This window comes from Microcaecilia unicolor, chromosome 4 (assembly GCF_901765095.1).
Source record: "Microcaecilia unicolor chromosome 4, aMicUni1.1, whole genome shotgun sequence".
Lineage (NCBI taxonomy): Eukaryota > Metazoa > Chordata > Amphibia > Gymnophiona > Siphonopidae > Microcaecilia > Microcaecilia unicolor.
Genome location: NC_044034.1, coordinates 168,344,036 through 168,370,892, shown reverse-complemented (window position 1 = coordinate 168,370,892; position 26,857 = coordinate 168,344,036). Strand labels below are relative to the sequence as shown.

At 46.2% G+C, this 26,857-nt stretch overlaps 1 protein-coding gene across 1 annotated transcript in view; it reads left to right on the top strand.

Moving 5' to 3' along the window:
* MYBPC3 (myosin binding protein C, cardiac) overlaps positions 1-25,971 on the top strand; it is a 98,617-nt gene extending 72,646 nt beyond the window's left edge. The window contains exons 17-23 of the mRNA XM_030202438.1: positions 1,453-1,625; positions 2,790-2,927; positions 3,171-3,330; positions 4,806-4,965; positions 18,708-18,844; positions 20,706-20,892; positions 25,961-25,971. Coding sequence (XP_030058298.1) covers positions 1,453-1,625; positions 2,790-2,927; positions 3,171-3,330; positions 4,806-4,965; positions 18,708-18,844; positions 20,706-20,892; positions 25,961-25,971 — 966 coding nt within the window. The remainder of the gene's footprint in view (positions 1-1,452; positions 1,626-2,789; positions 2,928-3,170; positions 3,331-4,805; positions 4,966-18,707; positions 18,845-20,705; positions 20,893-25,960) is intronic.
* Positions 25,972-26,857: the final 886 nt, after the last annotated feature.

Here is a 26,857-nt window from a genome sequence, read left to right as displayed (position 1 = left end):
ACATGTAAAACAAACCAGCATGTAAGTGCACAGTTGGCATGCTCAAAGATAGCGTTTAGGTGGATTGTGGGCAGAGTCATAATTCATGTTCATTTTCTATAAAATACTTAGATTGTAAGCTCTTTTGAGCAGGGACTGTCTCTTTGTATCAGGTGTTCAGCGCTGCGTGCGTCTGGTAGCGCTATACAAATGCTAATAATAATAATAATACCTATTACACATACATACATTTATTTTATTTATTTTTGTTACATTTGTACCCCGCGCTTTCCCACTCATGGCAGGCTCAATGTGACTTACATGGGGCAATGGAGGGTTAAGTGACTTGCCCAGAGTCATAAGGAGCTGCCTGTGCCTGAAGTGGGAATGGAACTCAGTTCCTCAGTTCCCCAGGACCAAAGTCCACCACCCTAACCACTAGGCCACTCCTCCACGCCACCTTTTTGCAAGCAGGCATAGTGTCCACACCTTCATCTAGGGGCAATTTCTATAGGATCTGTGCTAATATTCTATAGGTATCTGTGTCCTTATGGAATAGACTAAAAATTGATGCCTTCCCACCCTATTGACCAAGCAACCTGTTATAAATTACTCTCTGAGTATATGCTGGATGTTGCTTTCTACATGTTGCATGTTGGGTGTGTATGAATTAAAAGATACAATGTATTGATTTATTAGAATTTATTTGTGCTGGGCCAGCCCAGTAGTTCAAGCCATTTGACCTTCCTACCCTGTTTCCCCGAAAGTAAGACATCCCCCGAAAATAAGACCTAGTAGAGGTTTTCCTGAATTGCTAGATATAAGGCCTCCCCCGAAAGTAAGACCTAGCAAATTTTTGTTTGAAAGCAGGGCCGCCGAGAGCCGGACAAGGCTGCCCCCAGGCGGCCCCCCCCACCACCCACCCTCCGTCGGTCCCGGAACTAACCTTAAATGCCACCTTTCACCTTCGCAGCAAGCAGCAGCAGGGCAGACCTCTCCTTCCTTCCGTGCCCCGCCCTCGTGGACGTTATGTCAGGCGAGGGCGGGACATGGAAGGAAGGAGTGGCCTGCCCTGCTGCTGCTTGCTGCGAAGGTGAAAGGAGGCGTTTAAGGTTAGTTCCGGGAGCGACGGAGGGCGGGCGGGCCTAACCCCGATCCAACCCCGATGTTTCCCCGAAAATAAGACAGCCCCTGAAAATAAGACCTAGTGCATTTTGGGGGGCAAAATTAATATAAGACAGTGTCTTATTTTCAGGGAAACACGGTATCTGTTGAGGCTGATCACGCTCCAAAGTGTACCCAGGAAAGGAGGGAAGAAGTCAGTATTTTGTCTTAAAGGATGTGGCCCTCCATTTCTCTGCTTTGGTAAAATTCACTGAACTACTCGAGCTGTCTGGGGATGGGGACTGTCAGAAATTGCCAAAGGATAAAATGTAGAAAAGCACCACAAATATCTGTGATGTTCTCTTGCAGGGAAAACCAAGGCCTCAGGTCACTTGGACAAAAGATGGAGGTCCAATAGATCCCAAACAGGTGGGAATCAGGAACAGTGACATGGACACCATCTTTTTTATTCGTAAAGCTGAGCGTCGTGACTCTGGGAAGTATGATATGAAGATACAGATAGAGAATATGGATGACACAGCGTCAGTCACCATTCGAATTGTGGGTAAGGGGTTGGAAGCGAGTGTCCTAACATGAGGTTTTCTCTGAGCTCAGAGGTGGAGTGCATGAGCCCTGGTGCTGCTTCTAGGCTCGGTTTCCCCTTATCTCAGGGGTTGGGAATGTGAGTCTTAGGACAAGGTTTTGTCTATTTTGGGGGGTGGAAAGCATGTGTGAGTCTTGGCACCAGGTTTTCTCTGTGACAGGGGTTCTCAACCCAGTCCTTTGGACACCCCAGCCAGTCAAGTTCTCAGGCTATCTACAATGAATGTACATGAGATAAATTTGTATGCACTATCTTCAGTTTTTAACCCTGAGAATGAGTCCTGGTGTGATGCTTCCTTAGAGCTGAAGGAGTGCTGGCACACGTTTTCCTCTGTGTTCAGGAGCAGAGAATGTAAATCCTAGACTAGAATTACATTATTCTTCGAGGCTAGTGGTGCAACTACTAGAAAGATTATAGCAGCAAGGATCTCACAAGCACAGAGTTGAATCTTTGCACTGGTATAACAATTCTGTTATGATTTTGATAAACCTTAGCAGTTGCCTTTTATTCTGACACTAGTAAAAGATGCCCATTCTTGCGCAAATGAAATGGGCGCTAGCACGGTTTCCTTCCGAACCTCCCCCCCTCCCTACTCACCCCTTCGGCGTTCTGAAGGCACTGACCGCCATTGTTGCGGACCTCGGCAAGCCACTGACGCCATTGCTCCGCCCTCGACGTCATCACGTTTGACGCGAGGGCGGGTCCTAACACAGTGTTTTTGGTGGCTTCACCACCATGAAGGCTTCGAACCGGAAGGAAGTGCCCGGAGGACCTGACAGTGACGTCAGTGTCCTCAGAACGTTGAGGGTGAGTTTTATTATATAGGATTTTCTGTATCCCTAGGAATGCTGTCCTCTCCCAGAGGGATGGATTGGGTTGGATTAAATTACGGCTTCTCAAACCTGTCCTGGGGATAGTGAATCCGCATGAGAAACATCTGCATGCATTGCTTCCATTCTATCTCAAGCATATTCATTGTGGATCTCCTAAACACCTGGCTGGCTGCGGGGACCGTAGGACAGGTTTGAGAAGCCCTAGGTTAGAGTAAGGGTTAAATTTACCAGGCATTTTATGAGTGATATATCATTTGTTTTCTTGGCAGACAAGCCCGGACCTCCTCAGACAGTGAAATTGTAGAGGTTTGGGGGTTTAATGTGGCCCTGGAGTGGACCCCACCCCAAGATGATGGAAACTCCAAAATCACTGGTTACACCATCCAGAAGGCTGATAAAAAACTATGGTGAGATAAAAGCAGACTGAAGGGAGAATGAGAGAGGGTAGAGAGAAGAATGGGAAAATAAAAAGGAAGGAAGGGAAAAAAAAAGTGGGGAGATGGGGAAAGAGAGAGACAGAAAATGAGTGAACAATGTGGAACTGACTTTCCTATTAGGATCTGCTAGGTACTTCCAAGTAACCCAGACTGACCACTGTCAGAGACAGGATGCTGTGCTGACCCAGTATGCAGTATCTTTAATTCTTACAGGAGTGACAGGACACTGAATGAAAAGCTAATAATCTACTGGGCAGGTCCAGGAATCCTCTGTAAAATTAACAGAATTCTGCCATCTGGGGATTTTGCTGAGACATGGTCAGAAGACATAATGCACCAAGGTTACAAATCTGGGGGTGCCACTAATTCCAATGTTTGTAGAGGGATCCGTGTCAGTCCCACGGCACATAAGGGTATCATAGTCCGCCTCTTAACCTTACAGACACTGAAAATAAAATGAGGAAAACTGAGTCCTGGAGTTTCCTGGAGACCTTCACCTCAAAGTACTACACATTGTCATTAGGGGGCCATGTATGATTAAATCTATGTATTTACCTATTAGATGAAGGTAAAGAAGACCAATTTGCACACAACTTCAGCAAGGAGGGAGTGAAACAAGAATATAATCTAACATCAGCAGTTGGATCTCTCCAGTACTGTGAAGAAATTGTTGACTTAATTTCAGGATACTAAGAGGGCTAAGATTAAATGCCCTTTGTGTGCGGATGACTAGTCCCTATGTTTTATTTAATTTCATTTATTTAATTTATACCTGCCTATTGGCATACATCTACATCACAACCTTCCAAATGTTGCTTTTCCTACATATCCAAGAAATACAACACATCAAAGATAATGTACGTATCTGGGTCTCACACTTACTGCATCTGAAAGTTTATGAAACTTGAAGGCCTTCCATGCAAGAAAGAAGCAACTGGACAGCTTCAACCCATCAGCAAAAAGACTCTTAAAGCTATTTTACAAAATGATGTGGCAGTGTAGTTTGAGATCCAGAACTATATGGATCAGAAATCTTGCACCTCCAATTCTGTACACATGGAGGCTCATTTTCAAAGCACATAGACTTACAAAGTTACATAGGCTACTATGAAAATGAGCACCATAATCTCCCCCCAACAATTGACTCACAGCAAAATATGACATTCCCTCTTACTGCTTACCATAACAAAAGAATATTCAAATTCTGATGTCATCTCAATAACAGCATCACAAACTCCCTCCACCCCTAGGCAATCTGACAGGTATGGGCTGATTCCTTGGTGTCTGTCAGGTCCTATTATTTTGCTTTGAATATACTGCTCTTTGCCACCACCCAGAAGGTACTACCCTAGTGAACCACCTTGTCTGCCTAATGGTTAAGTCAGCTCTGGCAGAGAGGAAAACAATATATATTGGACTGCTGTAGACAAGGGTTCTCAACCTAATCCTTGGGACACACCAGTCAGTCAGGTTTCAGGTTACTCACAGTTAATATGCATGAGATAGATTTGCATACAATAGAGGTAGCACATGCAAATTTATCTCAAGCATATTCATTGTGGATATCCTGAAAACTTGACTGGAACCCCAACTATAGAGAGACAGAGAGGTACAGAAAGCAGGAGACAAAGAATGGGAGAGATAGACAGGCAGCAGGAGAGACAGACATACAAAGAGCAGAAGAGACCAGAGAAAGCAGGAATAAGATGAGGAAAAAATGGAGACATAGACAGAGAGCAGGAGAGAGAAGGGGAGAGACAGATATACAGAGACTGGAAGTAAGTGTGGCTCTGTCAGCCAGGCTCCTTTTAAATTGATTTCTCTTTCACATCTTTATTCTCATTACAGGAGTGGTTCACAGTTTACGATCATTATCGGCGCACACACTGCATTGCGTCAGAGCTGATAATGGGCAATGAATACTTTTTCCGTGTCTTCAGTGAGAACATGTGTGGCCTAAGCGAGTCTCCTACAACTGCTAAGAACAGTGCATACATCCAAAAGACAGGTGTGTGGAGGGAGGGGGTAATTGAGCAATTTTTTATTTCTTTAGTGGGGTGGGCTCTGTGTGTGCTATAGCTCTATTCTAGAATAAGATTTGGTTTCTTCATTTTTGGTTCTTCCACCTATAATGTGGACATAGGAGATCTTCATGATTGTTTCTTATTTTAATTGGATATTTCTCCTGTATTTTTATTTCTTGATATCTTGTAAATTGTTGTTGAAAAATTGCATAAATAATAACAAAAGAAAAAAACAGGTGAGAGAACAGTGATTAAAAAAACACTCAGTAGAGATAGACAAATAGGAAGATGGGGTGATAGATTAGCTTTATAGATTGTTCCATAAATGGATCCATACAGGAAGCAGCATCCTTCCTTTATTCAGAGCTAATTTTCAAAGTCTGAATATTATATACCATCTTTCTGGTCAATAGGCATTTACACACCAGAAATAGAAACGCATCACACAGAAAGAAACCCCAAAATCCATTAAAGAACTAGAGCTGGACCTTTTTCCATATAGAGCAACTATTTTCTCCTTACCAACCTCTGAGCTTTCTGCTGTAGTCTGCATAAGAAATAGAGTTTACCACCTCCACCTCCATGTAATAAATGGGACAGTGTAATGTAATCAATGTGCATTTCAGAGTCTTTTCACCATGAAAACAACTAAACTGAAATTCATCAAGCCCATCAAATTTTGTATTTTTATTTGATTTGATTACATACCTCCTGAAGCAAATTACAATAAAACAGTCAACCATATAAATACAATCAGTAAAGTAATAGATAAAAAAAAAATAACCCATCCACTCCCACCCTAAATTAACAAGTACAGATCATACAACAATAGACGGCAGTAAAAAGGCCTGATTATGTAACCAACCCCCTGTTTACTAAGCCGCGCTTGCAGCTGCCATGCACTAATGCTGACACAACCCATTCACTTTGAATGGACTGTGTCGGCATTGCCGTGCTACTTAGTAAATAGGGGAGCAAGTCTTAACCTTTATTCTAAACAAAATTTCTTTCTTGCCATGGGTTTATTAATAAGCAAATGCATGCTGCATAGTTATCACAAGTTAATTTACTGTAGATGTGGAACAACCAATAGCAGTCATTGAGATGATACAACTCCATTTCTGGACGTAAAGGGATTATCCATTCTTCCAAATACTATGAGACATGTTGCAAATGTGGATGAAAAGATGCTTCCCATAAACAAAAGAAATGTCAGCCTCTAGCTCATAAAAGGCCACTAGCATGGTTTGGTAACAGAGGTTCAAAATCATTTAAATCTAAGGACAATAAAATTTCTATAGATATTTCACTCCCTTGACTTCTCTTTGCTGTAAGATAATGTAATACAGGAGTGGCCTAGTGGTTAGGGTGGTGGACTTTGGTCCTGAGGAACTGAGTTTAATTCCCACTTCAGGCACAGGCAGCTCCTTGTGACTCTGGACAAGTCACTTAACCCTCCATTGCCCCATCTAAGCCGTATTGAGCCTGCCATGAGTGGGAAAGCACGGGGTACAAATGTAACAAAAAAAAAAAGAGCTCTAAGGTACAGAAGACCCCATCTGAGCTGCATTTTGTGCAAGAATCTCAAGTTACACAAGGAGACTTGGGGGCACTCCAGAGCACTGGCCAGCTCCTTGGTTTCTCCACTAGGGAAATACAATTTCTTCAAGGCCCACGGGACTAGGGATCAGTTTTGCAGTTTAACACCACCAGAGCTTGTTGTTCCAAAACTGTTTCCTCTGGCAAAACTTGGTAGAGGGTAATGATCTGCAATAAAGTGTTGTGTCTAACATGGTTGTTCATTAAAATAGCAAAACAACTTCATTTTGGGATTTTCCCTCATGGCTAAACTCCCATAATCCTAGATGACAGAAATAACTTCCAGGCTTCTACTCTCCCTACGATACCTAAATATATTATGAATCTGATTCCTTAGATCCTCTATCTTTTTCTGGTTGATCCAAAACTCTTCCACTTGACTGCTGGCAATGTTCCCTCTAAGGTGCATGGGATTCCTCCACCCATTCCTGCCATCGGGAAAGGTATAGAAATATAATTTCAGTCAGGAATGGTAGACAAGTCCTTTGGGACTCCCAGGGGATCTGCTTGACCCCTGTGATTGAAACTGTGATACTTTTGCACCACTCCTGATGGTAGGAATGCAGATGGACTCCTGTGCACCGTAGAGGGAACATTGACTGTTATCCCCCCCCCCCCTACTTTTCAGATATATTGATCCATTGTGTCCCTTCAGCTTCCACAAATCACTTGCAAGGACAAATCCCCAACAGAGCAGGGGCCTCCTACACATCTACTCTCCAGGAATCCCCCATATAATATAATAACTTATGTACCACAAAATGACAGAACAAGTGGTTCAATGCAGTTTACAATAAGACCAAGCAGGCAGATTCCTGGGAAATACATTAAAGAAAGTAAACCAAGTGAGATAAAATTAAATTAAAGAGAAGATTAATTATCAACTTATCATTTAAACAAGTAAGTTTTAGCTGTTTTCTGAAGCTCATATTATCAGAAATTGATCTAAGAGTTAAGAGTAAGGAGTTCCAAAATCTTCATCACTTTTAAGAAAACAAATTTTGTGTTTGATATTTGGTGCAGAAGGAAAATGCAAAGTCAGTTGATTACATTCAGGCTTATTTTCAAAAGAGAAGGACGCCCATCTTTTGACACAAATCGCAAGATGGGCATCCTTCTCACAAGGTCGCCCAAATCGGTATAATGGAAAGCCGATTTTGGGCATCCCCAACTGCTTTCTGTCGCGGGGACGACCAAAGTTCCCAGGGGCGTATCGGAGGCATAGCGAAGACGGGACTTGAGCATGCCTAACATATGGGTGTCCTTGACCCATAATCGAAAAAAGAAGGGCGTCCCTGACGAGCACTTGGACGACTTTACTTGGTCCTTTTTTGTTACAACCAAGCCACGAAAAGGTGCCCGAACTGACTAGATGACCACCGGAGGGAATCGAAGATGACCTCCCTTACTTCCCAGTGGTCACTAACCCCCTCCCACCCTCAAAAAGAATTTTAAAAATATTTTTTGCCAGCCTCAAATATCATACTCAGGTCCATTGCAGCAATATGCAGGTCCCTGGAGCAGTTTTAGTAGGTGCAGTGCACGTCAGACAGGCAGACCCAGGCCCATCCCCCCCTACCTGTTACACTTGTGGTGGTAAATGTGAGCCCTCCAAAACCCACCAGAAACCCACTGTACCCACATCTAGGTGCCCCCCTTCACCCCCTGGCATGTGAGGGAGACCAGTGCACTATGAATGCTGGCTCCTCCCACGACCAAATGGCTTGGATTTGGTTGTTTCTGAGATGGGCATCCTCAGTTTCCATTATCGCCAAAAATCAGAAACAACCAAGTCTAAGGATGACCATCTCTAAGGTCAACCTACATTTCCAGAATTGTGCGTCCCCGACCGTATTATCGAAAAGAAAGATGGACGTCCATCTTGTTTCGATAATATGGGTTTCCTCGCCCCTTCATGTGGACATTCTGCGAGGACGTCCTCAGAAAAACTTGGGCCTCCCTTTTGATTATGCCCGTCAATTGTGTCCTACATGGCAACGACAAGAAAGCTAGAAGCTAGGATAAGATGGTGCCAAACCATAAAAAATTCTAAACACCAGCAAACACAATTTAAATAATGAATGAGCTTGTATTGGCAACCAACGTAAGGACTTTAGCAATGGGGCAGCTGAATCAAATTTACTTGCATTGAAGATAAATCTAGCTGAAACATTTTGCTTATCTGTAGCTATTTTCTTATTTTCTCAGGGCAACCTGCAAAGATCACATTACATTAATCTAACTAGGTGATTATACAGGCTTCTATTATTGCTTTTGAAATATCTAATTGTACAAAATTGGGCTCCCAAAAGATTTTTCTTCTTAAAAGTTTAACCTGAGGTTCCAGAGACAGTGTGGCATCTATAGTTACACCCAGAATGTTTAATGTGGATTCAATAGGGAGAGAAAGATTCCTACTTTACTAGGAAAAGTGGTTAAAGTTGATCCTAGCCACAGAGCCGTAGCGAGGGGAGCTGACACCCGGGGCGGGTCGTCGCTGCGCACCCCCCCCCCCCCGGGTGCAGCACGGCGCACCCTCCTCCCGCTTGAGCGCACCCCCCCCCCCCCCGAGCGCATACCTGGGGCGAGGGATGGGCGGGAGGGCCGATCCGCCCCGACTGCACGTTGCTGGGTGTGTCGGCTCCGCGCTGCCTGGTTCACTGCTCTCTCTGTCCCGGAACAGGAAGTAACCTGTTCCGGGGCAGAAAGGGCAGTGCACCAGCACGGAGCCGACACCCCCCAGCGGCGTGCACCCGGGGCGGACCACCCCCCCCTTCCTACGCCACTGCCTAGCCATAACATTTTGGTTTTACTAGTGGGCTGCTCTTGGAGCCTACTCTTTTAGAAGTCTAGATGTTTTTTTCCGTGGAGTGGAGGAGTGGCCTAGTGGTTAGGGTGGTAGACTTTGGTCCTGGGGAACTGAGTTCAATTCCCACCGCATTGAGCCTGCCATGACTGGGAAAGCGTGGGGGTACAAATGTAACAAAAATAAATAAAATATCTTACATCCAACCTCATAGAATCCTCAGAACATTCTAAAACTTCCTATACATATATCTCTATCTTATGTTCCAACTTTGCTTATACATTATGATGTCTGTTAAAATGTTTATTGCGTATTATGTTGGCATTGTAATGTAGCATACTATGCTATACTTTGTGTTGTTTGAATATTTTTACTGCTGTAACTGTCTATTGGTTATGTTTGACTAATTCTTGCTGTACACTGCCTTGAGTGAATTCCTTCAAAAGGCGGTAAATAAATCCTAATAATATATATATATATATATATATATATATATATATATATATATATATATATATATATATAAAGGAAAGTATTTTTAGCGCATGGGTTGCATGTGCAGATACCAACACTACCATGGGACGCCAGAGGTCACCCCGTGGTAATGCATTTTCCCACACGGTAAGCAAATGTTAGTGTTTACTGCTGCTTAGTAAAAGGACCCCTAAGTTTGATACACTTCCTGTTCATATGGCCAAATATACAATACGTATATTATGAGAATAAAATTTAAGGGTGTGTTTACATGCTAAATTCAATTAGGTCAATATAGTGAACATATAAATTGAAAATATCATTTCAAATTATAAGTATATTCAGCAGTGCTTTCCATTTAGGCAGCAACACTGAATATATATGTATATTGAAATATCCAAGTTAGATGTTTGAAGTTATACCTGCTATTTCTGCACTTAAACGAATAAGTTATTTAGTAACATAGTAACATAGTAGATGACGGCAGAAAAAGACCCGCACGGTCCATCCAGTCTGCTGAGGAGGAAGGAGGTGTTTTAGTGAGCTCTGCTGACTTCCAGTGGAAAGGGAGTGAGACCTAGCTCCCTCCCCAAAGATGAGGAGGGTCCCTGGGGAGAAGGCCTCAGGAAAGTCCCAGGCTATGGGGCCTCCTGGGGCCCGGGACCAGAAGGCCGAAAGGAGTGGCTCTCTCCCTGGTTTGACTACCGGGAGAAGGGAAAGGAAGTCCAGTGGACCGAAGGGAGAAGCAGCCCAGTGGAGGCCACCAGAGCATTTCCCCCTCCATGGCCCAGCTTGCGGAAGGTAAGCGAGAAGACAGTGGAGGGGGGAGGAAGATAGTACAGGCCCCAGAAGGGCGCTTCCAAGGAAGGGAGAAGGAAGAGGCGATGGAAGTTTGCCAGAAGCCTTTGCTGGAGGCAGCTGAGAGTGAGAGTGAGGAGAATGGATCGTCAGATGAGGAGTTCCTTGAAGTGAGCTATGACCCTGATGATCCAGCAAGTAGTGTGGTAAATATTGTAAGACGAATTAAGCTGGTGGAAAAAGAAGTAGTGGAGCTAGGAAAACGTCTGAAAATGGCAAGAACTATGTGTAAATTTGCCCCAGCGGAGCACAGACAAATGTATGTTAAAGAGGAAGCCCGGATATCAAAGTTGTTGGGGAAAAAAGAACACTTGTTGAACTGTTTAAAAAAGGGCTCTGTGAATCCTTTGAGGGAGCTCTCTGTTAACCGAGAAAGGATGGCTTCAATACCTCAGTCTGGGGGTTCAGGAACACTACAGTTGCAGCAAGCTTCAGTGTCTTCAGCAGCATTAGACTCAAAAGAGTTGTCTGGGTTCAGAGGTGACCCCACTTTAAAATACATGAGACAGTTGGCAACACAGTCTAGAGCACTTACCCAGCAGCCAGAGGATAAGGAGGCAGCGGCAGGACATGGCTCTGAGGTGGGGGCTGGAGTAGAGATCCTACCTGTGGAGGGGAGGACAGAACTCAGTAACTTTTCAAAACTCCAGATAATGGAGGCAGCAGAGGGAGACGCAGGTAGCAGCCTGTTTTCTACAGAGGTGGTGGTCGAAGTCTCAGAGGGCTTACCTGCAGTTGTGCAAACAGCAGAGACAGTTGCCGTGAAGGAGGCCCTGTTGGAAAAGGGTCAGCAGAGGCAGACTCCGGTATTTTTGGCCGGGTCTGCAATGACTGAAGTGGAAACCGAAGCAGCATGGCATCTGGAGAAGCCCGCCCACGAAGTCCGGGAGCAGGGGAGGTCTTCCCTGAGCATGGAGTAGCTGGCGGTTACAGGAGAGGGGTCGGAGAGAGGGAATAGGAGCGGGCAGCAGCAGTGGGAGGCTCATTTGACCAGCTGTCCCATTACAAGAGGTGAAATCGGGGGTGCTAACCAAGACAGCCCTGTGGCGGAATCAGGAACAGACAAGCCATGCCCCCGGGAAGCGCCAGCCATTGGGAGAGAACGCAGGAGGGGACTGCACCAGAAGCAAGGGGGAAGTAACCCGATGTTGAGAGACTTTTCGTTGACTACAGAAGTGGACATGGCAAGTCTAACAGATGTGCAGCGGGTGGTGGAGCAGGACCTGCCAGCAGGACGGCTGGGAGCGAGGAGCCAAGGGGAGCGGCGGAGTTCGGAGGCTTCGCCCTGGTGCCGGAGGTTGGAGGGAGTTCGGGGGCAGAGCGAGCAGGGAGTCTGGTTATCGCCAGCTGCAGACCTGACTGGGCAGGTGCCAGAGTATCGCCAGGAGACAGAGGAGAGGAGGCGATTAGCCCAGAGGCTGGGCCTGCAGTGGCAGGGACGAGCAGGGACGTTCCAGGAAGTGGTGATGGCAGGACAATCAGTTGGAGGCAGCCCAAGCCGCAGAAACTGATATGGACGTTGCTGATGTTGTCTGAGAGGGAAGGGGACGGGGACAACGGGAGGGGGAGGGGGCGGTGGATATTGAGGAAGGGAGAGGGATGAGGGGAGGGGCAGAGGGACAGACGGGGGGGAGGCAGAGGGAAGGGCTGGAACAAGTGTGGAGGGGGGGGCGGTGGGGGCTGGGGTCCAAGTCCTTTGCGGCAAGTAGTCCAGGGAGGGGGAAGGAGGGAGGGGGGGAGATCGGGTGGTTTTGAGGGCCCAGGGAGGGGTTGGGGGGGAGCGGGGACAGGGGTGGACAGCTGCCTAAGCGGCGAAATGTGGTACAGCTGAAATGGATAGGGGAGGGGGCAATGCCCTCCAGGATCGGGTCTTGAGGCTGGTGATGGGGATGGGGTTTATACCCGAGGACTTTTACGCGTGTATACACCACATCAACATCCCAGAATATGACTTGAGCTTCATGACCAGAGTGGGATGGAAATATTCTGGGAAAGGTACGAGGGGGGTGAGGGGAAAGGGGGAGTGGCGGGACCTCAGGGCCATTCCAGTCAGCAAGCCGGACCTGGTGCAGATCACCCTGCTCGTGAGAAATGAGTCTATCTCTGGGGCAGATTTAGCCTACTGGCTACAGAAGGTACGCGGAGCTGAGATCCCCACTTGCAAAGTTACCGGATCCAAGCAGGGTTTGGGCAGGAGGTTGGGGAGCCTGGTCAAATTGAGGACAGGAGAGCCATGTGGTCCAGCACATTCCTTCGGCTGCCTTTATCGGTCGTGAAACGGATACTGTGCTTTTACAAGGGGCAGCCGCGGCAGTGCTTCAGATGTGGTTCGTTTAGGCACTTCAGCATGTCATGCCCAGTGGTAAAGTGTGGAAGATGCGGGGATCAGCATGCCACAGAGGACTGCACCGCGATCAGGTGCAACCTCTGCGGCGGGTTAGGCCATGCATATCGGAACTGCCCTAGGGCGGCCCATAACGAGTGGGATATGTGGGGGAAGGGACGTGGAGGGGGGGTAATGGAGGAGGGGATAGGGCAGGGGGTGATAGGCAGGGAGGGGCAAGGGGGGGAGAAGGAGGGGATGCAGGAGGGGGGGCGGCAGGGGGCTGGGTCAGGAGTGGAGCAGGGGGGAGAGGGGGAGTGGGTACAAGTGCCACAGAGGAAAGGGAAGTTTCGGAGGGGGGGGAAAGTAGGGGTGGGCAGGGAGGGGTCGCTGCAGGGGAAGAGGGGGGGGAACAGATTTCAGGTGTTGGAGGAGGAGGAGGAGGATAGGGAGGTTGGAGGGAGGAGGAAGAACAGGGGGAAGGAGAAGAGGTGGAGTTAATGGAGGAAGAGGGGGCGGCAGGGGGGATTGGGGAGGGCAACGGAAATATGAGGAAGCACTGGAGGAGGGTACTGGTGGTAGGAAGAAGGGCGGGAAGGCTCTGGGGGAGGGGAGGGGTGAGGGAGGAGGAAGAGGGAAGGGAGGGAGGGAGGGGAAAGGGGAGTAAGAGGAAAGCTGAGGGGGCCGGGCAGGTGGTGAAGGCCCAAGTGCAGGCTTGGGGGGACAGAGTGGAGCTAGAGGAGGATCTGGAGGACTTGGAGGACTTGGGGGAGGTGGAGGACTCGGAGGAGGAGGTAGGGGGCGGGGGTGAAGAGGGGAGAGGGAGGGATCAGGGGGTGGGTCCGGATAGAGCAAAGAAGAAAGGAAGGAAGAAAGGGGAGGGGGGGGTAAGGTGCAGACAGGACGGCTGCGGGGGGGGGAGGGGGATCTGGCAGGGGATGATGTAGACCGCATAGCAGAGGACCTGCTTCAGGGTAAGAAGGGGGTATCCCAGGAGATAAGGAAAGAAGTTGGGAGTGAGCAGACCCGTGACTCGCAATGAGGATGGCAGGCTTAGTGTTGACATTTGCCACGCTGAATGTGGCCAGCATCGCCTCTCCGAAGAAGCAGGGTTTAGCGTATGACTGGTTCGCGAGGGTCCAAGCAGATTGCTTCCTGCTCCAGGAGACTCGGCTGCGGTCCATTGAGGTGATCAGGCGGGCAAGGCGGGCCTGGAAGTGGGGTCCCTCGGTGTGGGGGTTGGCGGGGGAGAGGTATGGTGGGGTGGGGATCTTATTTAAGTCCCACCGGGTGAATATTCAGCGAGTGGTGGAGCTGGGGGTGGGGAGATGTCTTGTTGTGGATGCGATTTGGGAGGATAGAGCACTGAGGGTGGTGAATGTGTACGGGCCCCAAAGCAAGAAGGAAAGGGTGCTCCTCTTTGGGAAGATCAAGCCCTACCTATACACTTCGCGCCAAGTAGTCTGGGGGGGAGATTTAACACCATATTGCGGAAAAAGGATAGTGGGGGACGATCGGTACAGGTGGGCTATGACGGGGTGAGGCTGGCAGGGATCATGCGGGAGGCGGAGCTGGTAGACGCGCATGTGGCCTTCTGTGAGGAACAGGAGGGGTTCACGTTCTTTCGAGGGCAGTGTAAAAGTAGAATCGATAGATTCCTGGTAAAGAAGGGGGTTTGTCTGGGGGGTCCACGAACCGTGGACGTGGACTTTTCAGACCACCACATGGTCCTCCTTCAGGTGGGGGGGCGGCAGCGCAGAGGCCAGGGAGGGGTTATGGCAACTAAATTTAAAGTGGTTAGGTAGCGAGCAGGTGCGGGAGGAAGTACCGCCGGTTTTTTGGAAGATCAGGTGTCAGTGCAGGGGGCATTTCAGTCATTGGGGGAGTGGTGGGATACAGTGAAAAGACGAACGCGGGGATTCTTTCTCAGACAGGCGAGAAGGGAGGGGAGGGAAAGGACAAAGTTGGGCATGGCAATAAAGAAAAAGAGGGACACATTGATTTCACAAGGGGGGAGGGAGGAAGAAATACATGATCTCCAAGCACTCCTGGAGCAGGTACAGTACAAACCGCTACACCTCCTTGGGGTATGAGCGGGACTTCGGGAAAATGTGTAGCCCGGACCCCTTCGCATGCTGCCGGGAGCGGAGGGCGCGCAGGGTGATGGAGGGGGTGCGGGATGCACAGGGGGTCCTGCAGGACACCAAGGAGGGGATTCTGGGGGCAGTGAGGGACCACTTTGCGGCGTTCCTTTCAGCCCAGCAGATTGATATGGAGCAGATGGAGTGTTATGTGGAAGGAACCCCGGGGATAGGTCACGGGGGACCCCAGCTTCAGGCCCTCTTGAACCCGTGGACAGAACAGGAGGTGGAGGAAGCCATCGGGGCGCTCCACAGGAAGACCTCGCCGGGGCCGGATGGGCTAACAACTGAGTTCTACCAGGCCTTTAAGGAGCAGCTGGTGCCGATCCTGGTGAGGGTATGGGGGGCAGCCCAGTTGGAGGGTTCCTTGCCTAGTTCCTTGACAGAGGCGGCTCTTATCCTACTAAGTAAGGGGAAGGACCCGGCGATGCTGGCCAACTGGCGGCCTATAGCACTGCTTAATACGGATCGAAAAATCTTTGCGCGAATGCTATTCCAGAGAATGAGGCAGGTGTCTGGGGATTTGCTAGCAGCCTCGCAAGCATGTGGGGTTAAAGGGAGAGGGGTCTTGGAAGCTGCAGCGTGGGTGCGGGAGGGGGTAGAACGCAGTAGAGTGGGAGGGCATGGTAGGCTGTTGGTAACACTCGACCAGGAAAAAGCGTTTGATAGAGTGCAGTGGGGTGTCCTATGGAGCATTCTGGAGCGCTATGGGTTTCCGAAGGGTTGGATAGAGCAATTACAGCTACTCTATCGGCATGCGGGGTGTTTTCCCCTGGTTAACGGGTGGAGAGGGCAGGGGTTTGAGGTGGGGGAGGGGGTCCGACAGGGGTGCCCACTCAGCCCGCTGTTGTATGCATACGCCATCGACCCTTTTATAAGACGGCTGGAGAAGGGGGGGGCGGAGGGGCTGGAAGGGGTGGAGGTGGGGGACAATAACCAGTTAAGGGTCGTGGCGTATGCAGATGACGTTACAGTGTGGGTAGCGGACCAGAGGGAGGGAGGTAGATTGCAGAACCTGATCCAGGAATACTCGCAGGCAACAGCGTCGCAGGTCAATTTTCAAAGTCCAATAGCCTGTGGGTTGGGGATCAGGGGCTGCAATTTGAGTTGGGAGGTAGGTTTCCTACAGCTGTGGAACGTATACGGGTCTTGGGAATATACTTCGAGAAGGGGGATTATAGGCTCTACAACTGGGATAGGTGTCTCCAAGAAGTGAAGGGGAGGGTGGATAGATGGAAGGGGTGGAAAATGACCATGGGGGAGCGGGGTACAGCTCATCAAGGCACACTTAGTTCCTTTGTTTCTGTTCGTCAGTTACATCTGCCTGCTGCCGGAGAGCCGGTACACAGCCTTGTATGGGGTGTTCTTCCGGCTGCTCTGGGGCAAACAGGACGAATCCGGTAAACGGAATGTTACCTATCTGCCTAGGAGGGAGGGGGGGTGGGCATGATAAACCCAGTCCTGTTTTTCAGCGCTTTGTTCCTGCAGTTCAATCTGGGGAGGGCGGTAGGGCGGGAGCCACCGGGGTGGGCTAGGAGTGTCCTGCAGTGGTGGCCGAGATATTGGGACCTATGGCGGGAGGGGGGGAGGGTAGTGGCACTGCGAAGGGGGGCTCCGGGGGGGGTGAGTTATTGCAAGACCCTAGTGAAATTGGTGAGGGTGTGGGGGCTGACGGTGGGGGAGGTGAAGGCAGGACAACGGGGGGTCTGGATGGACAGAGTACGGGCGCAGGTGTTCTCAGCTCCTCTGGCGCTGAGGGACGCACCGGCCCCACGGATGCAGCAGGGGTTACGGTTGATTGCTTCGAACCGCATCCCGGTGAAGTATAAAGACCTGGCGTGGCTGTCCTTTCACGGTAGACTGTACGTCCGAGGAAATTTGAAATATCGCAATGTGCGGGATAGAGGGTGCCCACGGGAGGAATGTGCTGGAACTGAAGAGACGATGGAGCATTTCCTGGTGAGGTGCCCATTTACAGTCCAGGTCTCTGACCGGGTTTCCTCGTTGCTGCAGATCCCCAGTTTCCGCAACTACAGCTATGCGGACTGGGTGTATGGCCCAGAGGGTGGAGAGGGACGCGGGGATCCGGTAACACGCTTTCTGATTTCGGTGATATTGCGGTACTGCCTCTGGATGGCGCGCTGCAGGGTGTCCCTGTACCAGGAGGTCCGGCCGGCGGAGGTAGTCAGCTGGGATGTGGTAAGGGCGGTGCAGGAAGCGGCGAAGTGGGAAAGGGTAGAAAAAGGGGTGGGGGTGGCTTCGAGGTGGTGGAGACACGTGAGGCTTAAGCCGCCATGAGGGGACATGCTTCCCAGGGGATTGTGTTCCAGTTGTCTGAAGGGGTTGTGGGGGGTCGGGGGGGGGGGGTTGATCCATTGTATTATTGAGGAGGGGGTGTACATAGATAGGCAGACCATGTCTAGCTAGGAGCCTGGGGTTTGATTTGCATGTCCGGTTTTTTCTTTGGTCTTTCTAATAAACAGATCCACTGTACTATTGAGGAGGGGGAGGGGGTGTACATAGATAGGAGGACCGTGTATAGCTAGGGGCTTGTTTTTGATTTGTATGTTATTTGTTTTTAGTTTTTTCCAATAAAAAGAGTTTTCCAGTCTGCCCAACAAGTGGCACCACCCCTGGAATGACCCAAATCCCAGGGCCAGCGAGAGACTGAATTGCCACTGCCAGGCCCAAGATAGGGCCCCACACCCCCATGATCATTGCCACTGCCACCTCCCCCAGATTGCTGCTCCCCCCCCCCCCCCCCCCGATCACTGCCGCAAATCAAAATTTCAAATACTTTGGCTGGCAGGGATCCCGAGGCCCCGCCAGCTGAAGACATCTTCCTCCAGCTCCAACTCTTCACTCTGCTGATTGCCTGCCCCTGCGGCTGCTTTTTCTCTAAGGGCATGCTCGGTTTCAAAACCGAGCATGCGCGCCTGAGAAGAAAAGCAATGGGCAGAAGAGGAGCACTGGAGGAAGACCTGCAGCGTCTGCTTCTCCGGGTCTTCCCCAGCCGGTGCCAGAGTTTTCTCTCTCCTGCTCCTCGAGACACAATCACTCGGGTCCCATCAGGAGCAGTAGAGAATGAGAGAGAGAGAGAGAGACCCCGGCGCCAGGCCCCCCTTGGAGGCCTAGGGAATTTTGCTCCCCCCCCCCCACACACACACACACTCCCCTCTCTCAGCGGCCCTGCCAAATCCCAGCCCCTTTTAGATGGATAAGTCTTGTCCATCTAACAGTTTATATGGCGAAAATTATCCATTCAAATCCATGCAAATTATTTTTACAAAAGCATGGATTCAGTTGGCAGCACCACTGAATATTTAAGTGCTTTTGAACACTTTTGAATATAAAGCTCAGTGTGTATATGAATAAGGTACAAAGCAAAGCAGTTCAGGAACATGAAAGTATGTTTGGTTTCCTTCTGGATGAATGCATATGACAGCTATATTCTTGAATCTGCACTTTTCCAGTGAAGAAGGTGTTTTTTTAACAAATTCATTGATCTCTCATTTTGATCTTCAGGAATGATCTATAAACCACCTAACTATACAGAGCACAACTTTGCAGAGTCACCAAAGTTCACCCACCCACTAGTGGACCGATCAGTGGTGTCAGGATATAATGTCACTCTGAGCTGTGCTGTACGTGGATGTCCCAAGGTACGTGACTAGTCTTCACTTTAAGCTACATAATACACGAGAGCACTAAGATACAGAAGATCCCACCTGAGCTGCATTTTGTGCAAGAATCTTAAGTTACACAAGGAGACCCAATTCTGCTGCTGTATTGTGCATGTGAATATATAATACCACCTTCATATATTGCACTCAGATTTGCACACTCAAATTTACACATGTATTCAAAATGCATGCCCAAATTAATTGAGTCACAAGCCCTTAACTGTCACTAATTGGGTGCTAAATACCAATTATTGAAGTTAATTGGCACTCTATAAATTTTGTGCACACATCTGGCTGTGCGTTAGTGTATAAGGAATGGTGCCTAACTGTACTAGCATGTAAATCAAACAGGAGAGTGGCCATGGGCATTCCAGAAAGTTGCACACGTACTTATAGAATATGGCCTCAGTGTACCTAACTTGGATGCCAGCATTTACACCACCATGTTGCAGTATGTGTAAGACTGGTACCTAAAGTTAGACACAGGAATTGGTGCTAAGCAGAATTCTATAAAGGGTGCACACTCTTTACAGAATCACACTTAGCGCTGATTTTTTTCCAGTGCTGAATTTTGAGCAGTGTTTATAGATTTCCCTCCAATATATGTGTTTCTAAATTTTATATTCTTATATACAGACATACAGGTAACCTGAAAACCTGAAGCCCTATTTTGTATAGGGCATCAAAGTAGGAATAGAGACCTCTGGGTCAGAACAGTCACAATTCCCCCAGTATTTTATAAAAGACTATGCTGAATGTTGAGCCTTTTGTAAAAATACATATAAACATACCAGGAAATAGATGTCTATTTCCCTATAAGTGCACTGGGAACATTCATTTTATGAAGCAATGTGCTCAGAATAAGAGTGGCATCACTCAGCAGCTTGTATATATTAATTACCAGTAATTACATGTGTAAGCACCAGATTTGGAAAACAACAAAGCAGATCAGTGCAGATAAAACCAAAATTTAATGGAAAATAGGTAATCTAAAATAGCAAGCCCGACACAGGTCATGTTTCGTCCAACTGGGCTGCATCAGGGGCTACAAAACAAATCAGACAATAATATAACAATTAAAAACACATATAATAAATAAAAAACAAAAGCTAGGCTGATCACACAAAACACTATGATAATAAAACAAAACCCCATAATAATAATAAACCATGACAATATAAGCTGATAGCATAAAACATCAGAATAATAAAATAAATGTTACAGTATGCATACAATCAGAGAGATATAATCAATTTATAAATAAATAAAAATAAATTAAATATATAAATTACTTTGTAGTCCATAACATTTATATAAGATACATAATATCATAAGAAATGTGTGACTAATAATGCCCTTATTTAAAATCAAAAAAGATAATAAAAATGATAAATAAAAGAAGCACATGCTACAATATGTCCAACATAAAACCCTAGGGTAAAAAAAACAAAGTATAATATAATCAAATTAAGCAAAAAGAGTCGAGCAATATCAAAAATATGTATTGAATAATACAGTGGTGTACCAAGGGGGGGGCAGTGGGGGCGGTCCGCCCCGGGTGCACGCCGCTGGGGGGGGGGGGGGGCCGCGTGCCTGTTAGCGAGTCCGCTCATTCCCTCCCTGCTGTTCCGGGGCAGAGGGAGCAGCAGGGAGGGAACGAGCAGACTCGGAGCTTGTGCTGAGGGACTTCCAGTTGTCTAGATGTTCCAGATAGCTACAGTGAATTTTGTGCTAAAGATTGAATTATGTGCCCCAGCTTTAGCAACAGAAGCTTCCCACCATGCCAGTCTAGGAGCATAGTTCCCCCTGCTAAACCTGTGGTCTTGTCCACATTCCACAGCCAAGAATCTTCTGGTATAAGAATAAAATGGATCTTTCGAGAGAAGCTAAGTATCGCATGTTTAGCAAACAGGGGGTGGTGACCCTGGAGATCCGGAAGCCCAGCCCCTTTGATGGAGGCACTTACACCTGTAAAGCTGTGAATGAGCATGGGGAAGCTGAAGTTGAGTGTAAACTTGAAGTCAGAGGTGAGTTACTGAATTCTGGGTAAGCAACGATTCAAGAATAAGATAGAGGAGTGTGGTAGCCGTGTTAGTCCACTCTTAAGGTTATCAATAGAAATCAAACAAAATAAAACATGGAAAAGAAAATAAGATGATACCTTTTTTATTGGACATAACTTAATACATTTCTTGATTAGCTTTCGAAGGTTGCTCTTCTTCCTCAGATCGGAAATAAGCAAATGTGCTGGCTGACAGTGTATATAAGTGAAAACATTCAAGCATTACTATGACAGTCTGACAGGGTGGGAGGAGGGGGGTGGGTAGGAAGTATGCATGGGGACATCAAAGCATATCATTGATATTCTAACAGGGTGGGTGTGGATAGGTGAGGGGAGGGTGATCAACAGAGACATACAGCTTTATGGTTTATAATGGGCTAGGAACCCCAGATCCTTGTTAAGTCCTTTCTGTTGGGTGTTAAAATATTCAATCATTCTGACTTCAAAGGTCTTACATTCTTGTATGGTTTTAAAGTTACCTTTGAGGATTCTCACTGTGAAATCACTGGTACAGTGTCCTGGTCCTGTAAAATGTTGACCAACAGGCGTGGGAACCCTGCTGGCACCAGTATTGTTCATATGATGTCTATGTAATTGAATCTTGTCTTAAGCATCTGGCCTGTTTCTCCAATATAGCATCCTTCGTTACATTTTTTACACTGAATGATATATACCACATTGGAAGATGAGCAAGTGAAAGATCCCTTTATGTTGAATATCTTTCCTTTGTGGATGACTTTGGGTCCTGTGAAATATTTTGGCATAGTTTGCAACTGGATAAATTACAGGGAAGTGTGCCCTTCTGTTCCTTTTCAGTCTGTGAAGGAAGTTTACTTCTGATTAGCTTGTGTTTTAAATTGGGAGGCTGTCGGAAGGCCAGTACTGGTGGGGATGGGAATATCTCTTTCAGTAATTCATCCTCCTGGAGTATAGGTTGTAGATCTCTTATGATTTTCCTCAGTTTTTCCAGCTCTGGATTGTATGTCACTACAAGCGGGATTCTGTCTGTGGATTTTTTCTTTTTGTACTGTAGCAGATTCTCCCTGGGTGTTTTGAGGGAGGAGGCAATATTCTTGGAGATTATTTTGGGGTTGTAGCCCTTCTGTTTGAAGGATTCAGTCAGGGTTTTAAGGTGTCTGTCTCTGTCCCCTGGGTTAGAGCAGATACGGTGGTATCTTGTGGCTTGGCTGTAAATGATGGATCTTTTTGTATGTGAAGGATGGAAGCTGGAGTTGTGGAGGTAGCTACATCTGTCTGTGGGTTTCTTGTATATAGATGTTTGTATACAGCCATCACTGATTGAGACCATGGTGTCCAAAAAATTGACTTTTTCTGGGGAGTAGTCAATTTTGAATCTGATTGTAGGATGGTATGTATTGAATGCAGAATAAAATTGTTTCAGAGTTTCTTCACCCTCCGTCCAAATCATAAAAATGTCATCGAAGTACCGGTAGTATTTTAGAGGTTTGGTCTGGTGTGTATGCAGAAATGTCTCTTCCAGCTCAGCCATAAAAAGGTTGGCATATTGGGGTGCTGTCCTGGTGCCCATCGCAGTGCCCATTATTTGCAGATAGATATCATTGTTAAAGTGAAAGTAGTTGTGAGTTAAGATGAATTTGATTAATTTTGTAATAGTTTCTGGTGAGTATTGATGGTCCAGTGTGGATTTTTTTAGGAGTCTTCCACATGCAGCTATGCCATCCGCATGTGGAATGTTGCTGTATAGTGATTCTACATCCATCGTGACCAGAAGGGTGTTAGGTGGTAGTTGCTTGATATTTTTCAATTTATTCAGAAAGTCTGTGGTGTCTTGTATGAAGCTGTTAGTTTTGTGTACGAGAGGTTTCAGAATTCCCTCTATGAATCCAGATATTTCTTCCGTGAGTGTGCCAATAAGATAGAATAAGATAGAAACTGAAAGGCCCCAGAAGGACAAGTGCAATACTGCTCCATGCACAAATGACATAACCAAGAGATAGCAGAATGATACTGCTTGCTGCAGAAGCAGTAAATATCTTTCCTACTATAACATTTTGAAATGGAAACCCAATTAATCCCAATTGGAAAAGCACTTTGCACACCCTCTGTTTTTCTATAGAAGGGAAAGGGGATGGGCCTTGATATATCGCATTTCTGTGGTTACAATCAAATCAGTTTACATATTATATACGGGTACTTATTTTGTACCTGGGACAGTGGAGGGTTAAGTGACTTGACCAGAGTCACAAGGAGCTGCAATGGGAACTGAACCCAGTTCACCAGGATCAAATCCCTGCTGCACTAATTGGGTTTCCCAGAGATCAGATAGAAACATCTGTATTCAGAACACTGAGCTGTTGAAAAGTACTGTGTATTTCTTAGTTATCACTGCAAAATATGTTTGTATTTCCGGTAACTGTACTCAAAAACTACAGGGTAAAGTTTCCTCATACACAGATGAGAAACATTTTGCTTACCTGTTTGAAACAGGAATTAGTATTAATAAAACCTGACTCAGATGCTGACTGCCGAATTTAGGAAACTTTAGAGCAGGGATGCTAACACTTGAGACTTTATGAAACCTCTAGAACAGTGCAGTGGCATAGCCATACTGCCAATTTTGGATGGGCCTGAACCCAAAGTGGGTGGGCACAAAATTTTCTCTCTACCCCCCTCCCCCAGCAAAATTTAGTCACGCTAATCAGATGCATTTGTCACACAGGGTAAAGTGCTGCTTTTCAGTGCATCAGATTTCAGAAAATTTATTTAATAGCCTAACACCCTTTTCAGTGAGCTTTCAGAGGCCAAAACCTCCTGCCTCAGGTCAGTATAATGCTGTTACGGTATCCTCGCCAGGCCCACCCGTAGCTACGCCCCTGGAACAGTGGTGCCAAGCTTGTGCTGAGGGACTTCCAGTTGTCTAGATGTTCCAGATAGCTACAGTGAATATGCATGAGAGAGATTTGCATGTACTGCCTCCAGTGGAGGAGTAGCCTAGTGGTTAGTGCAGCAGACTTTGATCCTGGGGAACTGAGTTTTGATTCCCACTGCAGCTCCTTGTGACTGTGGGCAAGCCACTTAACCCTCCATTGCCCCAGGTACAAAATAAGTACCTGTATGTAAACCGCTTTGAATGTAGTTGTAAACTACCACAGAAAGGCAGTATATCAAGTCCTAGTTCCCTTCCCATTAAATACAATCTCATGCATATTTATTTTAGATGTTCTGAAAACCAAACTATCTTGGTGTGCCCCAGAAAGGTTTAAGAACCACTGCTCTAAAAGTCTAAGAAAAATTCCAAATGTTTTACAAACCATTTTGGGTTTCATATATAACCCCCTTTTTCTCTTGATGGGGACACACCCCAGGTATAGAATGACAGCAATGATCCAGCAATTAGGTGCTTCTGCAGTGTCTGGGAACAGATGCAGGGACGGGACCAGCTGATGCTGGGAGGCCTTGGGCTTAAGGGACCATTATACTTATCACTCCACTCACAAAAATGTGGTCCAGCCTGGGATTTTGTTTTAACCACAGACGTTTAAACCATATTGAATATATAGTCTTTCTAGTGAAGGCAGACCTCATTTATTATAAAATACCAGTATCTCATTCATTTTTAACTAATCCCTTAATGTCTTCTTAGGACATCATTATATATCCTATTAATCAATACTGGTCTAATGTCCAAAAGAAGAAGACCATAAATGCAATGGATCAAAACAATAACAGCAACTTTGGATGCCACTCTATTAACAATTTGCTGCCTGAATAAAGATGGAACCCAGTTCAGGACAACTATCCACAGGGTCACCATGAGTTGACACCAACTCAGCAACACTTAAGAACAACAAAGTCCAATGGTTGCATGGTTCATCACTAGAAAATATAGAATATATCTAGAGAATCTAAGCTTGAACAATTACAAATATTACTTGGATTGAATGACAATCTCTTTTAATCATAACGAATATCTAGCCTTCCTATTGAATGCCAATATATACTGAAGTTCTGAGAAGACATTAAGGAACAGTCGAAAATTATGAAATACTGCTGTTCTATAATAGGGGAGGCTTTTTACGACCAGTGATGGACATTTGAATCCATAAAAGCCAGAGTTCAAAGAATTGGCTGTTTGAAAGCATCGGAGATCTTTTTTCCTCAATTTTATTGATTTGGATTAGGCTGACCTGACACCTTTTTCAGCAGTAGATCAAGCTGTGTTACATTCAGGTACACTAGGTATTTACAATCACACAAACAGTTCCATTAATCCCAATGGTTACACTATTTAGTAAAACATGCTAGCTAAATTCATTGAAGTTGCTCATTATGTGAAATATATTCCTTAGAAATAATAGTATGGGTCTCTACACACAATATAAGAAAACTACTACTAAACAAATTGTTTATTAGACTGAATTGGGAGCAAGGGAGGCCAAGGCTCAATTCCTGTTTCTCCCATTGATCCTCTTTGTAGCCTTGGGTAAAGCCACATAAACCTCCATTGTCTCAGGAACAAACTTGGATAATAAGCTCTCTGGAGCACAGAAATAGCTCCTGTACTTGATTGTAACTCCCTTTGAGCTCAGATTTGGAAAGGCAAGAACTTAAATCCACATGAATTATGAATTTCTCCCTCCTATCATTCCTCAACCTAAGTTGTCTATGCTTCCAATAATACAGTAATTATCCATCTGCTCATTGCTCACCCCGTTTGTACATTTCCAATAACTATCAACCCTGCTTATTCTATCATTCCTTAACTATGTCTTCAGCAGTCTGTCTCCTAGTCCGTTACAGCAACATTGGAGTTACTGAGATCATCTGCACCTAGTCTGATTGTGGAAGGGAGTACCCATTTTTCTTAGCTTCAGCTGCAGGAGAAAAAGAAACTAACAAGACCGAAATACCACAATGCTTGTTTTTCCCTAAATCCCAAACCCATAAAGTCCTAATGAACTCCAAGTTAGTCAAACTCTTTATTTTATAGCTGTTCTAGTTCCCATTCTCTGACCCAACTGAGTTTTAATCTGTCATTTTTCACTTAACAGCACCACAGTAAGAATATTTAATCCAAGTCATCAGCAGCAGCCACAGTAAGTCCTGCTTTTATCAATTTGGTTTATTAGCAAATCACTGAAGTATTGTTAAAAAAAATCACTATGATTTATTTATGCTAATTTTCCACAGAAATTATTTTCAACATTTTTTGCCATAGGGATGGAATTGTTCTGCGTTGCCTCTTCAACGTCAGGGCTATAGAATTTTGTCCCATATTGTAAAAACACTAGACACGGGAAATTGCAGAAACATAGTAAACAAGCAAGCTGCAGAAGACATAGAAAAGCTGCAGTGAGAAAACAAACACAAACATGGAGGAATGTGACAATTATTGAATTTGCAATATTATTACACCTCCACATTTCCGGGTGCTCTCCTTTCATAGGTCTGGGAAGCGGATGGCTTTACAAAGCTTTTCACCGCTTGGCCCACTGCTCTGTGTAGGTTTCATTGCTGTTGATGATTGTATTCAGATACCTGCTTAGTTAAGCTCAAGAAAACTATACACTAACAACAATAAAATAACATTTGTGGTCTTTAGACTATTTCTCATACATACTGTTTTTTTTCCATCTTTCATCTTTACAGCATTTCTTTCTCAATGAGGAACGAAGGAAGTAAAACAAATGAATTAAGATGTCGTCCGTTTCCGATAACCTCAAATCGGACTGAGAGAGATTTTTTTCCCTAGTTACTAATGGTAGAATGTCAAATATGTTTGCACTAGATTTCTACTCTACCTGCCTGCTGCAGCCGCAGAGCTTTAGTTTCCACTTCTGATACATTTCTGTTTAATATTGCTTTGTTTTCTGCTTTATGAGGTATCTTCCATGTAAAAAATGGCCTGTGGGTTCTTCTTTAGGGCTCTTTGTTGAGTGTTTTCTGCT